The sequence below is a fragment of the Bidens hawaiensis genome, unplaced genomic scaffold (genome assembly GCF_021521415.1).
Source record: "Bidens hawaiensis isolate Kalapana, Puna unplaced genomic scaffold, B.hawaiensis_p1.1 tig00060974_1, whole genome shotgun sequence".
Taxonomy (NCBI): Eukaryota; Viridiplantae; Streptophyta; class Magnoliopsida; order Asterales; family Asteraceae; genus Bidens; species Bidens hawaiensis.
In genome coordinates, this window is record NW_027500974.1 from 25,652 (window position 1) to 43,671 (window position 18,020).

General features: G+C 31.5%; 1 protein-coding gene across 2 annotated transcripts; it reads left to right on the plus strand.

Moving 5' to 3' along the window:
* Nucleotides 1-16,305: 16,305 nt before the first annotated feature.
* LOC143603183 (zinc finger protein 8-like) lies at nucleotides 16,306-17,310 on the plus strand. 2 transcript variants are annotated; one of them, XM_077080066.1, is made up of 2 exons: nucleotides 16,309-16,901; nucleotides 16,938-17,310. In XM_077080066.1, the coding sequence occupies exons 1-2, from the start codon at nucleotides 16,441-16,443 to the stop codon at nucleotides 17,179-17,181; spliced, it is 705 nt and encodes a 234-aa protein (XP_076936181.1). In that variant the 5' UTR covers nucleotides 16,309-16,440; the 3' UTR covers nucleotides 17,182-17,310. The 2 variants fall into 2 exon arrangements, with proteins under 2 accessions (XP_076936182.1, XP_076936181.1); XM_077080067.1 differs by having other exon boundaries at nucleotides 16,306-17,307.
* The last annotated feature ends 710 nt before the right edge of the window (nucleotides 17,311-18,020 follow it).

The window sequence follows — 18,020 nt, forward strand, 5'->3', positions numbered from 1 at the left end:
AAACGAGCTGTTAGGTGCTGAAACAAGCTGAAAAATCGCTTAAACGAGTTGTTAGGTGATGAAATGAACTGAAATATCGCTTAAACGAGCTGTTAGGTGCTGAAACGAGTTGAAAATCGCTTAAACGAGCTGTTAGGTGCTGAAACGAACAGAAAAATCACTTAAACGAGCTGTTAGGTGCTGAAACGGATTGAAAAATCGCTTAAATGGGCTGTTAAATGCTGAAACGAGCTGGAAAATCGCTTAAACGAGCTGTTAGGTGCTGAAACGAACTGAAATATCGCTTAAACGAGCTGTTTGGTGCTGAAACGAACTCAAAAATCGCTTAAACGAGCTGTTTGCTGCTGAAACGAACTCAAAAATGCTTAAACGAGCTGTTAGGTGCTGAAACGGACTGAAAAATCGCTTAAACGAGCTGTTAGGTTTTGAAACGAACTGAAAAAAATCGCTTAAACGAGATTTTGCTTTTAAAACGAGCTGTAACGTGTTGAAAACGCGCTGATTCGTGAGTAAAAAAAAAACTGACACGAAACCCGTTTTGAACGGTTCCGACCTTGGCCCGTTCTAACCCGAACCTATTGACCCTAACCCGTTCCGACCCGTTTTTAACATTTTTTTAATTTTTTTTTCAATTTTTGCAATTTATTGCAATTTTCCGAATTTTTTTTGAAAATTTCCGGAATTTTAAAATTAGTTTTCGCTACATTTAAAAGTTATTATGTAAAGCAAAAAACATTGAAAAATTAAAAAAACCTAAATTACCTGCTATCCAGGTAAAATATCTAGGATTAGAACAAAAATGAAAGTTCAATGACCTGATTGAAACAAAAGTTTTTATCAATAACCTGGTTGGAACAACTTTCAAAATTGGTTATTATTCTATGGATTAATCCCTTTTTTATTATTATAAATTAATATCATAGATAGATTAAGATCATGATATCCTTGATCTTGTGATAGTGTCCATTTAACTCTATCAAATGGGAATCTGATTCTACATAAGATAAGAAAACCTTGTTTGGTGTCGTCAACATGGTTTTGTTTCAGTTTCATAACCTAAGTCCTACTGAATTCGTATCGGTTTGTTACTGTAACATGCAGTTTTTATTTTTTTTTTGTCTTTTTTATGTTAACTTGTTGCATTTAGGCGTTGACGAATTTATATTTTAGCTTAATTCCGGTGCCGTAACACATTACCGGCTGAATTCGGGTTCAAATATTGGTTTTCGTTTTCATTGTGATGGGCCTGGAGGGGGGGGGGGGGGGGGCATATCAAGTATCAGCTTCGGACCACGTCTTCTTAGGACTATTTTGGATGTACAATTCAATTTCAGTTGTCATATTTCATTTCAATTGGAAAAACTCGTACCCGCACCTCATTCAAGTCAACTCGTACCCGCACCTCACAAGTTTAACCAACCGACTACTCGTCGTTTTAAATATGTTATTTTACAATAATTATTTATACGAGTGTCAATACTACTATGTGTGTTTACTTTTTTAGGTTTACAGTCGTTATCGTTACGAACCTTACTTATACCGACCGAATTCTCTTGTTGAACCGCCACAACACGACGGATTTTGTTACCTTGAACTTTATTTTCAAAGAAGCTATGCTAAATTTTAATATCAAAATTAATATTTTATGGTATTCCCATTTCCCATCTAGTTGGATTTTGTTACCGTGAACTTTATTTTCAAAGAAGCTAAGCTAAACTTTAATATCAAAACTAATATTTTATGGTATTCCCCTTTCCCATCTAGTTTTATTATATGTAGAGCCACCGTTTATAAAACTAAAGCATAACAACAAACTTTAAATTTCATCAATATTGATTACAATATAAGTGTGAAATAAACCAAAACAACCTTACATAAAATAAAATTAAATAATTGAATCAAGAGAACAATAGAATATAAATAAACAAAAGCAACATACAATGAGTGTTCGTTGAGGATTTCTGTTTAACAGATGTCCCTTAAAACAAACTCCAGGCCACCCCAGATGAACCAATTTGTCTCCCAAGGTACAAAACCGCAACAATGTTTACTGTCAGGATTAACCTAGCACCCGAACTATACCTGGAGCTAGAGCAGTGTGTACTCCTAAGATATTGTGTTTATTACGGGTCCAATCTCATCTCCTCGTCCTCGAAGAGACAGCTGACGGTGTCTCACTCCAGTGCCGAAGCTAAGTAGCGAGGGGTCGTCAACGTACCTGCTGAAATACGTTGGCTTCGGAACTTACTTTTGGAACTTCATCATCCATTGACATGCGCCACCACTGTGTATTGTGATAACACGAGTGCCATATATCTCTTCGGTAATCCTGTTAATCGCCAACGTGCAAAACATATTTGAACTCGATATCCATTTTGTACGGGAACATGTTCAACGAGGACAAGTTCGCACACATCATGCGTATTTTCCTTATCAAATAGCAAATATCTTCATCAACGGTCTCCCTCGTACTTCGTTTGAAGACTTTAGATCCAGTCTCATCATTAGATCATCTCCTGTAAAGAGTAATGATTAATGAATGAGAAGGCAAGGAATTCACAATTATTATTCTATCACTAATGTCACCAAGTGTGTCTTGTCATAAAAAATATAATCTTGTAAGTCATCCTCCTTATAAGGAGCTCACAAGTTTGTTATTGTATCAATGTGGGACAAGACCATTTCCCATTTCACCAATGTGAGACAAACCTATTTTTCATAATTTTCTTTAGCTACTCATTTTAGATGATCGATATCGCATTCATCTCTATTTTTTAAACCCGTTAATAATTAGCTTATTAGTCTCCTCAAACTAATTATTATATATTATATAGTTAGATAAATATCAACTGGCTGTGTCACAAAGTAGTTTTAAGAAGCCGTTGCTTGACTTTTATAAAGTTAAGTTAATTAATGACCAAATTTCATGTTTGGTCTGATGGCCAAGGTTTGGTTTTCTAACCTTTGAAATACTTATCTGCCTGAGTTCAAATCCCTTTAGAGTCTTTAGAGTCATGTATATTTTTTTTGTGAGTTAATGTTTTAAGTGTTGTTAATTTGTTATATTAATGTTTTTTTTCCTTAATCCCGTCACTTGGCTAAATTATCTATTTATGTATAAAAGTTTGTTTTTTTAATACGGTAATTATATGTTATGAACCTACCGAATATATTCGCTTTAAGTCGCCGAGGCGAAGCCCATGCCTTATTTATCTTAACTTGACGAAATTAGTTTTTGTATTTAGTTTCGACACTATAACAAACGCAACAATACCGCTCGAATAAATGTCGGTTATATATGTTATTTTTTTTGTATCATAGGCTATACGAGTTTCAATACTATTATGGGCGTCTATAAATTTATTTTTAAGGTTTAAATCATATACCGAATCGAACCTAACCGGTGGCGACTAAATTGTGTCACTTTGATTATAAGTTGTATGTGTTCTGGTACTCTTTTGAGAGTTTATAAACTTAATTTGTAACGCATTTTTATGTAGTTTTGGTGTAATGAACTTAACCGATACCAGCTTAATCCGTGTCTCGCCGCCGCAACTCGACGAGTTTTCTACCTAGTTAATATTATTAGCCAAAATTAGTTTATTAGCCAAAAAACTAATTCTGATTATTCTAGTTTTCAAAACACTAATTTTCAAAGTCCCTTTCTAAGCATTCATAAATGCCAAATGGGCCCCCCCTTTAAGTAGCTCTTAAAGGCCGAAGGAGACAAAGCTATCATCATTTAATTGATAAATGTGTCGAAAATTTAAAATCCACTCATCTCTCACTTGAAAAAGACAACTAAGTGTTAAGGAATTCGTGATAACATGATTGAATAATCTAAGAGTCGTGTGATACACGTTCAAATTGAATACTATTAGAATACACAAAAGAAGCAGAATTGAAAACTGTGATATTTAAAAAATACTTAAAACCTAGCGTACGCTGCTTCTTAAAATACATGCATACAACTGATAATTACGTTTTGAATATAAATATACCATGAGGTATTATTCCTTTTGACCCAGACACCATTTATGTCCAATTGCTGACTATGTAAACTTATGTTCAGTTGTGTACAAATAAGCGCGTAAATGTTACAATCATGTATATCGAGATCTTTGAATTTGTTTGTGACATTAAAGTTCGCATGTGCATCTTTTATATGTTTTGGAAGATGCAATGTTTTCAGCTAACAAGCTTCCATGTAAAGGGTCCTACCATATGTCAAAGCTTCTAATCGAAAGATTGAAGTTAAGAAGTTTGTGTGGATGAAGTAGCAGAACAAAAGAAGTTCAAAGGAGAGACATATTTGTATGTGGAAATATGAGTACTTTGTGTTATGGACCACATTGATAATGGCAATATATAGCAAAGATGATCATCATAAAAAGAGGCCAAGAACAATGGTCCACCAAAACATGTGTTGTATCAACTTAGACCTCAATCTTTAGTTTATTCCATAATAGAATATATAGTCAATCATTGATATCTGTTTAATTTGATGAGTTGGTGTAATCTTCTTGTTTTCACATTTTGTTAAAGTTGAATAACATGTAGGGTTGTCAAGTCTTCTATCACTCTTGTTTCTTTGCTATGGAAAAAGAAGAAACAAATGGCATATACTACTTTGGAATGAGTCGACATGAATATGATTCTTTTTCGTTCATAACGCTTGACCTTTCCTATTCATGTTCGTGTATGTATGTATGTATGTATGAATGTATGCATGCGTTATGTATGCGTGAATGGTTGAGAAGATATAAAGTTAATTTGTAGTATAAATTCATAGCATACAACCTAATAAAGTTATGGTTTACTTTTATATCGTTTCCATAAACATTTTATCGCTAATTTTGTACTGGGCCCAAGGCCAAGCTCATTGGGCCTTTTATATGAAAGAACATAATAGCCTAGGGGTGACAACCCTATATCATGGTTTGATCCGTGTTATTGTCTAGATCCGGTTTTGGGACCTACATACGTTAATAAGTGATTTTCGCCTAGGTTACATGATCAGAAGCAATATGAACTTTTCATCAAATCAATTTAAATTTAGTGGTTAAAATTAACTTGATAGCAATTTCGTAAATAACATAAATAACGACTGAGTGGGTAAAAGAGGAAATTTTTCATGATGTTACCATGTTAGATTAAATATTGCATTACTTTTTTATTTCAAAAAAAATGTAGTAAAGTTATTCATTTTATTCTCTTTAATACGAGCATAAAGAATCACAAAAAAGTGATAACAAGAGAACAATGAGTTATACATGTAGTATAAATTCATATTTGCATTTTTTTTCCTGAAACTTTGGTATTAAAATACATGTAGTAGCTCCATATCAAGTCAACATCTCAATCAAAGATGTGGACCATTTAGTCCAGTCAATGAAGTAAATTTCGGTGTTACCAATTCACATGATACTTTGATTTTGAGTTCAATTTCTACTTTAATTTGGGGAGATGTCTTTGATCAAACACAAAAGCAAAAGAAGAAAAGGAACATGCAAACATTTCTCTAGCAATTAATCAACTCACATAAACGTGTTTTAATTAACTAATTGATTACATAAAGTCATATTTTAGTTGTTTGAATATTTTGATATAGTATTTTGTGTTAACGGCAACTTACACTTGAATTATTTTCTACTTCTAAACTACACTAAGAAAATAATCTACTCCATCACCATGCTAGGATCCGAACCCTGCTCTTTTCTCTTCATAAAGCAAGAGCTTCTACCACTAAGGCCTCAACCAAGACGGGAATGGATGATAAGAGTATTTTAGTTAATTCAAATAAATCAATATTTTCTGACGCCCAAAACTTAATATGACTACTAAAATACATCATAGTACATAATTGAATTGATGTATACATATGTATGTATATTTATGTGTAACCATATATTATAATCATGATTATCTACATATACATGCAGTATTACTCTAAATTTTTCTAACCTAAACATGTATGTGTTCAAAATTTGTTATGAGTAAGAAACTGGAACATAAAAACTAGAGAACCTAATCTTTTTTTGAACGATAATTTGGATAGCTGACGTCTGACGAACCACGGTATAGAAATTATTCATTTAAACATATATATTATCTAAATTTTATACATCTATACATGTTTCATTTATTTTTTGATAAAAGTAAACCGTTTAGACTGGTTGTAAATTTGGACAAAAATTACACACACCCACAAGAAAGAAGACTTTTACGGATGAAAACTTTACTAAGGGAAAAAATTGTCTATTATTTACTGACATTGGACGAATTGAATCAAATATAATTCAAAAGAAGAAAAAAAAGGTTATATTTACATACAAGGTTGAGAAGGGGACACGTGAATCTATTTGAATTTTGAAATACAGTAATTACCAAACACGTACACATATACTGTAATATTATTAATCAAGAAAGGGACCATGTAGAGAGAGGTATCTTTGACATAAACTTAAAAGAGCTAGCTCCATTGAAAATTAAAGGGTTGTACATGTTCATGCAACATCAGAAAAAGATGTCATGGTTTCTGGTGGTCCATAACTAAGAGTTCCAGACAACAATGATGCACACACATCACAATAACACAATAATAAAGTATTTTATTTTATTATATATATATTCTAAAAAATGGTAAAAGCGACTAAATCTTAGATTCATATACCGATTGTATGTATTTTCATGGAGTTTTTCCGATAGGATCCTGATTGTATGTATTTTTAGGTTTCTTTACCGATGGGCAATTGAGGAATTTGTTTGTCAGTATAATCCTCAGATTGTAGTGTAATCGATAAATCCAATGGTCGGTACGATGGTAAGCACACGATTTCTCTCTAGGAGATGTCTTATAAATTTAAATCTTGCTTTTACGGATTTCTTACCATAACCTATTGATTATTGAAGGGCACATGCCCAGTACAAGTTATGATTTACCTTGTCTCATTAGCTAGCTGAGCATTGACAGTGTCTAGTGAGTTTTCTGGTAACGGCTTTTCATGGTTATCAATATTATAATTAAATTAAATTGTTCGACCTGTAGAATATATAAAATCTTGTATTAAATCGGATTATAGAATAAATTTGGTACTTTTTTTAAAAATTGATTACCTAAGGCTTTACTATCTATGTTTAAGCATATAGATCTTTTATACCTAATTTGCTTTTGGAGTCATATAAATCATTAGTCCTTCAATGAATGATTTAATAAAACATAGTTAGAACACATATTATGATTCTTTTAATGATACACGAACTAGACTCAAACTAACTGGGCCAGTAATTGTGACTCATGTTTGTACCTTTCAATGAATTAAATTATAGAGTGGGCACTCAATGTCTCTAGTTTTTATTGCATATACATTCTTGGTAGCTAGATTGAGGGTTATTATATGTGAGAGATATATACATTAATTAGTTAGCATCCTCATATACTTATATGTCTCTCTCACATGTATATAGTTCATAAAATATATGTGTTACATATACTATACAACGAGAATACGAGATCGATGTATATACATGTATCATATGTCATGTTCAAGACACCTATTTTTGAAAGTGATATTACAGAACATCCTGATGGTGACTATTTTATTTTATATTAACAACTATTTCAAAAGAAATAAAGAGAGAGACCAAAAAACTCTTTTGAACATGTTAGGGTTTCAGAAGATGGTGATCATTTGCTTGTCCCCTAATCATACATATCCAACCCCATTTTTGTATTACAATTTTTAGTCCTTCAACTTCTTCTACTTTTGCATATTACAACCCAACTAATGTTTTTTTTGAATTTTGATAACATCAAGTGCAAGTATTGTTTTTTATTTATTGTAATTTGGTAATTGGTAATTAGATCACCCTCTCTAGTTAGGGCTGACAATTAGATACCTGTTTAAGACATGATAAGACATGTTAATAAAAAAAATGCGGTATGTGATTTTTTTATTTTCCTAAATAATTGAAATTAGTAGGCTAAACTCAATCATTTTCTCTTATTGGTATACAAAACTTAAAACTTTCTTATAGTCATGACATATAAAATAGTTAAATGAGTGGTATTTAAGTTTGATATTTGTGTTACGCGCGTTGCTTCTTACATGTTAAACCTGTAGTGTATAGTTTGCAATACCAAGTGTCTATTAGTAGTCTTAGGGATAAATATGTTATATCCTATCTTTCATACCAAATAATATTTTCTGTTTTGTACACAAAGTGTTAAATGATTTGTTTTTGATTGCCCAAATAAAAACATTTTAGGACACCCATGATGGATTGCTTCCACTCAATAACAATTAAATTTGGAGTTCTTCTCTTAAATGCAACCCGTACAACCAAAATGCGTTTGTGGTATATGTTAGGCGAGGCATTTCTTAAGAACGAAATATCTCTCAAGTGAACAGAACAAAATTGCCTAGGGTTTCTCTAAGACATCAGACATTGTTGATATTATATTATAACTATACTCGGGTAGAAGTGCATTAGATACTACCTAATTGGGACCGTCGACTGCTTGTTTTGACCTTTAAAGATGACCATTAAGCAGTCACAAATAATTGTTTTTCGTAGTCGTGGATTCTTACATTGTGATTATTAACTTTACACTATAAAGTTATCCTGAGGTGATTCAATGTGGCTAGTTTTCATGTTGGTTGGCGATCTACGACATATAGGAGATAATACAAGATGTGTACATAGTGTACATGAAACTAGCCAGATTTGTTTGACTGATTGATTAGGGTTTGGTTGGTGTAATTTAAAGGAATATATCAAGTTAAATACATGTCAAGTAATAAATTAAAAGAATGGGATGTTTGTCCAAGTGAACATGCATTTGAAAACCACCAAATAAAATCCAAAGAGGGAACACACATACATGCATACATATATGTACATAAAATACAAACACATGTACACATATGTCACACATACACAATTTAGTTAGTGTTCTACTATAACACTAAATATATATTATGATTAGTTGATTACATATGGAACAAAATGAATTACACACTTTTCCATTCTTAAAAATCTTATAAAAGAATAATAAAAAGGCAATTTTGTTTCTCTCTGATGAATTTCGCCTTACACTTAACAGAGAACACACACTCTTCTAAAAAATCGTCTTCCAAAATTCGTTTATTGTCAGCTTTGTAGGACTTGGAACTTCATTTATTTATTATCGAAGAGCATTTAAATAATTCATTATTTTTATTATATTAATAATTAAAAATCTTCTTTCAATGGATTTTAGAACATGTAGGTAATAAATGTATGGACATGATGGATTGCGGTGCCATGTCTAGGGACAAAACCTGTAAGCCATAGTAAAAACAAGGACCCTTTAGAGGCTATTAAGTTACATAAATGACAAAAAAAACTTTAATTTAAATGAATAATAATTGACATAAACTTTTCATTAATTATATTTTGTATATTAATTATATATATATATATATATTCAATTATAATTTTGTATATAACATAATATTTAATAAAACATATATAAATGACAGACTCGTTTAGGCTTTTGAGTCGATTCGATAAGTGAAACGTCTCGGGCTCGTTTAAAGTCAGCTCAGTCGAGTTATTTCACGATCCAATCTCGAATGGCTCGCGAACAACTTGGCTAGTTTGCACCCCTAAGGGTTTTCCCATAGTGATGAATTTCCTCCTTGTTGGTGTTCATGAATGACTCAATCTTGAAGTGTTAAAATAAGTATTGATGATTTACATCTCATTTTAGGAAAGTCACTCACTCACTTGTGTATTATAGATAGTTTAACTTAGTAAGCACAACTGTCTATTGCTATAATAATCCTAGGAATAGTTTTCAACTCATCGTATATGTTTACATATTAATAAAACAAGAAATTGTTACTAGAAAATATAAAATAATAAGTACGTCGAATAAACCAGCAGTCCAACCACCTTGGAATTGGATATGAGTGCAAACAAGTGCATACGCAGTTTGTTACTCTTACCATATTAGGAATTGATTTCGATAGCTAAATTGCATGGCAAAGTATTTATGGATATTGTAATTAATTATCAGTATTTATTTCTATCATTATGTGTGTGACATTGGATGTGAGTAAAAGTGTCATAGATTCTATTGTTGGTAGCTTTCTATATATAGTAAAGCAAAGTTGTTGTCAATACTTCCATGTTCATCCACTTTAACCAATTCTATATATGTTAAGGTTGAATAAATTTCTATATTTAGTAACAAGAGGCCAAATGCATCATGAATTATGAAGAGTTGTAGCATTAAAAAGGGCAATAGAGTGAACAAGCTAGTTTAATCGCTTTTTAAGTACATACCATACGCTTTTGTATCTAAGAAAAGAAAACACTTAAAGATATGAACCGGTGATCACATTTTTTGTAAATTAATTTAAGTTTGTTCTTTTTATTCTCTCGATAATTGGTGTTCTGGAGTAAACCTCTGTCTCTATATGTGTATATATACACACGTGTGTACTCTTGATTAACACACATCAATGAATAATTAGATGAGACGGTATTAAGATTGAGATGACCACACAAATGATCATATTATTTTAAACGGAATTAACAGTTTTAATAATATCAACACAAAGTAAGCTACATCTGGATAATGGGTAAGCGAGCAACAAGCTGCACCATTTGAATCGCAAAACATATTCTACTAAATATCATATTATTGACTTTTTCCTTTCATCCACAAAATTCCGCTATTTTTAAACGTATTTACCTTTCATCTACCTATTGGGATGGTTTTGTGAAACCTGATAAATAATTCTTCTACGCTAGCTAGACTTCTTGACTTTGCAAGCCTTGTTTGAAAAATTTATGATTTTCATTACTCGATTAGGTCGACTTTTGACAAAAGAGGGTATTTTGTAACATAATTGTAGTATTGAGAATGAAACACTTGTAGATATATACTCTTCACATCGTATCAAATAAAAAGTATGATCCGAACATGTGGACTTTCTTTCTATCATAATAAAATGACATTACTAGTTACTAGAGGCCTTAGCCATTGAAAGTTGCACAATGGACCACATTGGCAGGAAGAGGGGTCGACAGGGATGTGTGGACTCGACCAATATTAAAGAACCAACACCAACCAACAGGACCAACGTTGGTTGGTCCTCATAGTGTCATCATATCTTTTAGAAACTTTTGTCATCTTCTTACAAACTTATAATTCCATTGTAGAAATTGCAAATCAAATTATGGTGTAAAAATTGGATTAAAGAAATTAGCAATGTTTATTTGATTTAATAAAGATTAACTATCATTAACAGATGAAACCTATACCGATGGCGTTTGTAGTTAATCTATTGGTGATCAATCATTGTTTAATTTGTCGGTGATATTACCATATCTGAACTTAATAGGTCTTTAAAAAATGTGAAATTCTCGATGAAGGTTCAAAAACAAAATGGAATCAGATGACGAAGGTGCATGCATAGCGCAACAGACACATGTATAAGCAACATGAACTAATTAACGTATAGAAAATACGAGTGAAAACATACTCTTTGGATTCTCATGATCACCATCCCCTTATATTAACCTCCAAAATTTTGGAAACAAAAAGGTAACATAAATCTTCAAAATTACTCTATATTATAACTAAGGGAGTTGATACATGAGATAGTCGAGTACTGGACAAACATAAATGGGTTAGCAGACTTTACTTTCGTCTGGTTTGTAGTTACATGACTCCTAACTTCTAACTTCTAAGTAATAAAGAAAATTACACATATGCTCCCTGTGGTTTGATGATTTTGCAAGTTTAGTCTTCGAAAAACTGGAAACTTGATCCAAACATACGTGGGAGTAGCAAGGTTAGTTTCCACCGTTAAATCCGGTTTGTATTTAACCGTAAAAACTAACTAGATCTGCATGGATTGTGCGATTTTTTCTTACACATGCGCGCGCTTATTAACGGATCGGATCTATAACAACAAAAGAAAGAGTTTGGTTCAAACACAAATAGCAATAAACATGCGAGTAGTACGAGTTAAAGGAAAGAAAAAGGATGTTGTAACAAAAGTGTAAATAACGCATCATGGTTTTAACAACGTAATTGTTTGTATAACTAGGGTAATTGTTCTATTTTGTATAACGTTAACTACAACAATTACACTACAACGTTTTTTACTCTTATTATAAAAAGTAATTACTTTATATCTATATATCTAGCATAATTACATTACCATGATACTTATCACTAGTGTAAGTTCTTTACTTATAACTAATGTAATTACATTTTTATTACTAATGTAGTTACATTTCAATGATATATGTTCTAGTTAGTAATTATAGAAAGTAATTATTCTAGTTATAATAAATTATTTATTCTAGAAATGCAAAATTTATGTTTAAGTTAAATAATAAAATAAAACCAACAAACGTAACACGTGTTGATTTTCTTTTAAGCATGTTACTACTTGATTTTGGGGTTTTTTCTTTCAATTGCTATAGTGCATGCACCAATACTGACTGAGTTCCCACGTATTTATTTATACTTTTGCTTAAATTTGCTACATAATGATTCTTAACTGCCTGTTGCAATACACGCCCGAACAACTAGCTAGTTTAGTATTATAAATCTTGTTTTCTGAAAACTCTTTCTTATAAATTTAACTATAGAGTGGTGATTGGTGTCGGTTAACTAGTTTTTGTTTACTTCACTTTCATAATCATCGTGAACTGTGGTGGAACCCTAATAACCATAATTCTCATACTTTTCAGTTACATGTCTCATGAACCACACACATTTCTCATATTTTCTTTTTTGCTCAATCATTTTGCTCATTTTATGGATTCATTTAATATGTTTTAGTTTTACTTTTATTCCTATAAGTTTTTTTAGCCATCTGTAAAAAGAAAATAACATATTTTGATGTAATAATTATATTTTTAACAAATGTCACTAAATAGAATCATATTTGTATATTTGATACTACAAAGGAAAGCCTCAATAATTGTGACAAATGCCACTGTAAAAGACGCGAAATACCTTTAGCGCCGACATGTTGTTTTAAAATATATTTTAAAATATTAAAAATATTTTAGTATTTCAAAAATATATTTGCTGCATCGCTGTTAGACTAGTTGTCGACGCTACCGATGTTGTCACAAAGGGCATCGCCCTTAAAGACCTTTGTCGTTGCTACCATGCCGCCGCTAATACTTTTCTGGCTAACCGCCTCTCCGAGAATCTCCATGGCTAATACTTTGTAGATAAGATTTTGTGTTTTGATTATTTTACTTTGTTTTAATGTGCTCTTTTTGATAGTTACACATATAAACTGATTGAACTTATTAAATTATCGCCGTAACATTTTTTTTATAATCATTATTACATGGCCAAATGACCTAAAACAATTGCAAGCTTAGATCTTTAAAGTCACGAAGCCTTTTTAATTTTGTATAGTTATTGTTTAAGATCTAAATAAGGTGAAATAGCAATTACCTGATTATAACTTGTCGATTAGTTTCTTAAATATGAGTTTTCATCGAGTTTAAAACGTGCTTTTAATTTATAATAATTCCTTATTTGAATACACAATCATTTCCGTGACTGTTAAAAGAACTTGTGTTTGAACCTATAGATGTACTCCGTAATTATCATGTATTCATAACAATAAGAAAAGGTTGGTTAAAAGTTTAATCAATATTTTTACTAGGAAAATGTCACTAGGTAACAATATATAGCAATATAGCATTGCAATTCTTTATTCTATTTTAGTGATTATATTGTATCTTACTTGGGAATTGTTAGTAAAATTCTAAGCATCCTGACAAAACAGAGACAATATCCGGGGTAATCAACGTTACTAATTGACGTAATTCTTTTATTTTTGACTTGGTCTTGTAGGCAACGGTTGACAATAATTCTTAACTGAAGACTCGGTCAAATATTAAATACTAGAACGTTGGAGTTGTTATAACAACTGGGTAAAAATGAGGATATGCAAATCTGTAGCGGTTCAAAAAGCTTCACCAACGCATTTATTACCAATTATTGTTATTGTAGCTATATACATAAGTGATTTTATCTGTTACGACACAAAACACACACACACCATGAACACACTCTTGTACTCATAGCAGCGGTAAGCACTTCCAAACTTGTAATCTTCGTTTTTACTTAATAAATATGAGACAGTGAGATAGTTTTCCCTCCCGGGATTTTTTGTCGGAGATTCTTAAAGGATCAGGTGTTTTTTCCTCGCTACATCGCCGTGCTACTTGCATTATCTACATATTATTTAGTTTACACCTTCAAACCTCCTACCTCATAAAGTCATAATTAAAGTTTGATTACTTGATTATACCTATGTAATTTTTTATCAAAACAGGAACCATACTTTCTTAAATTTTAACACACTATACATGGTTTGTGGCCCGGGGGTCCTTTCTTTGAGGACGCTCATGATTGTTCTTAATGAAATTTACCTTCCAAAAAAAAACACACTATACATGATCTAATCTCACTAATTCGGATCATCTTGTTGAAACCAATATTAATCATCTTTCCTAATTAATAATCCAAGATTTTTTTATTATTTTTTAACGGGGGACTTGAACATAGGACTTTAGATTATTAACAGTCTTTTACTCTTTACTAGCCAACCAACCCCATACCAAGTTAGATCAATAGTGCCATTTTTACCCAAGGGCCCATACTCTTCTTTCACAACATTTTATATAACTCTATATATTGTATACGTTTATAAGAAAAAAATAATTTGGAAATTAAACAGAAACATGATCCCTATCTATATTCTATTTCTTGACAATAATAATTTAAGGCATCCCTAACTATATTTATTATCCCTAACTATATTCTATTTCTTGACAAAAATAATTATCCCTAACACTATTTTGTCTCTATACTCTATAGTAATTTTGTTAAGTTTGCCTTAGAAAACATATTTATTATCCCTAACTATATTCTATTTCTTGACAAAAATAATTACGGCATGTACCTTTTTGTTTCCTTCACAAGCATTCACTAATACTTTGTACTATAAGAAAGCTAACGTATAACAATGTGAGAAGATTTATATAACTCTTTTTATCCTAGTTCATTTTATTTATATTTTTTTAATTTAAAATCACACACACAAGAAATTTGCGATCGTTTGTGATAGCAAAAAACAATCACAAATTTGGCTGACTAATTTGCAGTCTAACCACAATGGTCGTAAAATTGGCAAACGTCACAAATTAACAAGGTCAAAATTTTGCTACCACTTAACTTTTTCCCGCAAACCATTCACAAGAACGTAAAAAAAGTAAGTTATTCTATAATAAATTATGAACCGGTCATAACTCAATAGTTTTTCCCGTAACACTTTCAATTATTTTCTTTTTTGAACAGCTAAATTTTTTTACACTCTACAAGGTTAATTTAAACATAAATATCTAGTTTTCTGGTACTATAACTTATAACTATACAATGTTTAGATTTGTTTTATTATATAAATATTATAAAAATATTTATATTTTTTCCATCACCATTTTTTTACTTTAAATAATAATAAGTATTTTCTGAAACACAACACAAACATTTGCATTGAAAGATTATATTTCTTGACAAAAATAATTATCCGTAACACTATTTTGTCTCTATACTCTATAGTAATTTTGTTAACTTTGCCTTTGAACATATTTATTATCCCTAACTATATTCTATTTAATGACAAAAACAATTAAGGCATGCACCTTTTTTTTCCTTCACAAGCGTTCACTAATACTTTTTACTATAAGAAAAGCTAACGTACAACAATGGGAGATGATTTATATAATTCTCTTTATTCCGGTTTATTTTATTTTTATTTTTTATTTTAATTTTACAGAAATTTGCGATCGTTTGTGATAGCAAGAAACGATCACAAATTTGGTTGACTAATTTGCAGTTGTTAATGGTCATAAAATTGGCAAATGCCACAAATTAATTAACAAGGTCACAATTCTGCTATTACTTAACTTTTGCCGCAAACCATTCATAAGAACGCGTAACAAAAAGTAAGTTATTCTATATTAAACTATGAACCAGGTCATAAGTCAATAATTTTTTCTGTAACACATTCAATTATTTTCTTTTTTGAACAACTAAATTTTTTACGCTCTATAGGGTTTAAACATAAATACCTAGTTTTCGGGTACTATAACTATACAATGTTTAAACTTATTTCATTATATTATAAAAATATTTATTTTTTCCATCACCATTTTTTTACTTTAAATAATAATAAGTATTTTCAGAAACACAACACAAACATTTGCATTGAAAGATTATTTTCTACAACATGTTTCTTCTTTATAGGTCCCCTACCTCACCCAACATGTAACTTAATTACAATCCACCTTCTTATTCATCCTCCTTCCTCCTCCTCCACCACCGTTAACCACCGCTCTCCGATGGAAAATTCCGACCAACAAACTCATGATTTCATGAACGTCCAATCCTTCTCTCAACTCCCCTTCATTCGCCCCTCATCCATCAAAGAAAAAAGCATTCGTCTATTCGGTAAAGACTTTGTTGGCCACGACGAATTTGATACAAACGACAATAGCAGCAACAACAACAACAGCAACAACGTGGCATCCAACCGCGAAGAATTTAAAGAAAGTAACGAAAGTAGTCGAAAATTCGAGTGTCATTATTGCTGCCGAAACTTCCCTACTTCACAAGCTTTAGGTGGACACCAAAATGCACACAAAAGAGAAAGACAACATGCAAAAAGAGCTCATCTTCAGTCAACCATGGTCAACGGTGGCTTTACGGAGGCACAAATATATGGTCTTATGAACTACCACCAGTTCACCACCACCCCACCACCCTATTACCACCACACAAACACCAACTACCATCATAATAGGTTTTATGGAACCAATAATAATAATATGAATAATAGCAATAATAATAATAATATTTACACTTCTCATCAAACACCTATCAATGGGAGTCCATTAGGGTTATGGAGATACCCTAATTCCCAAAACACAGCATATAACCGTGACGGCCAGGTGATTAACACGTCGCCTGTTGTGATATCGTCGAAAGAGGGGTTGCGTGCAACGAGAATTGGGACAAACACGAGTTATATATTCGATTCGAAGCCGGTTCAAGATCAAGTTAGTCTAGACCTTCGTCTGTGACATTGTGTTAAAAGGTTATTTGAGTTTTATTTAGAGGTATTTTTATAGAACTACTACTACTACTACCATTTCATTTTTTATGCTCAAGTACTTGTACCTTAATTATGAGTCATGAAATCTAACAAAGATATTATTTTTATCATGTGTGTGAATATGTTTGATGTTAAGTTGTAAAGAAAATTAGGTTAAATCCATCTTTATCAAGATTAGATTAGAAAAAACATGTTTCTCAAACTGTGAGGTTTGAAGAAACAATAGAGCCGAACGAATTTAGATAAGTTATTAGTGATACAAACTCGTTCGGCTCATAATTTTGCAGATCAAAACAGTTTCATGGTTTTAAACTCTTTCCCACATTATGTTACAAGTTACTTGATTTAGAACTATAAATTAAATGTTTTTTTTTCGTCTTTGTATTGTTTATTTTCTGATACCCTATATAACCCGAAAAAATGGGTAATGAATCAAACTCCAAGCTAATGAAACTGGAGATGTTTATCGTTTGGTTTGGTTTGTTCGGTTGGTTTCATGAGGAAAAACCCTAAAATAGTGTTAGGAAAAAAGATAAGAGGAACAAGAATTGAAATGAACATAAGAACCAGGTATTTATTAAGTCATTAATTAACTTAACTTTTATAAAATTGTGAAGAAATAAATTAAATTAATTAAAGTTTTGAAGAGTCAACATCTGGCTTCAATCAGTGAATGTACCCACAGATGCAAATGAAGCTGTGTTCATGAAGGAAAAAGAGTGCTGATGCTTTTAATAACTTCCAATGGGTATACTCCCACTTAACCATGCTATCTATATTTGTCTAAAGTACAAGTGTCAGCTGCTT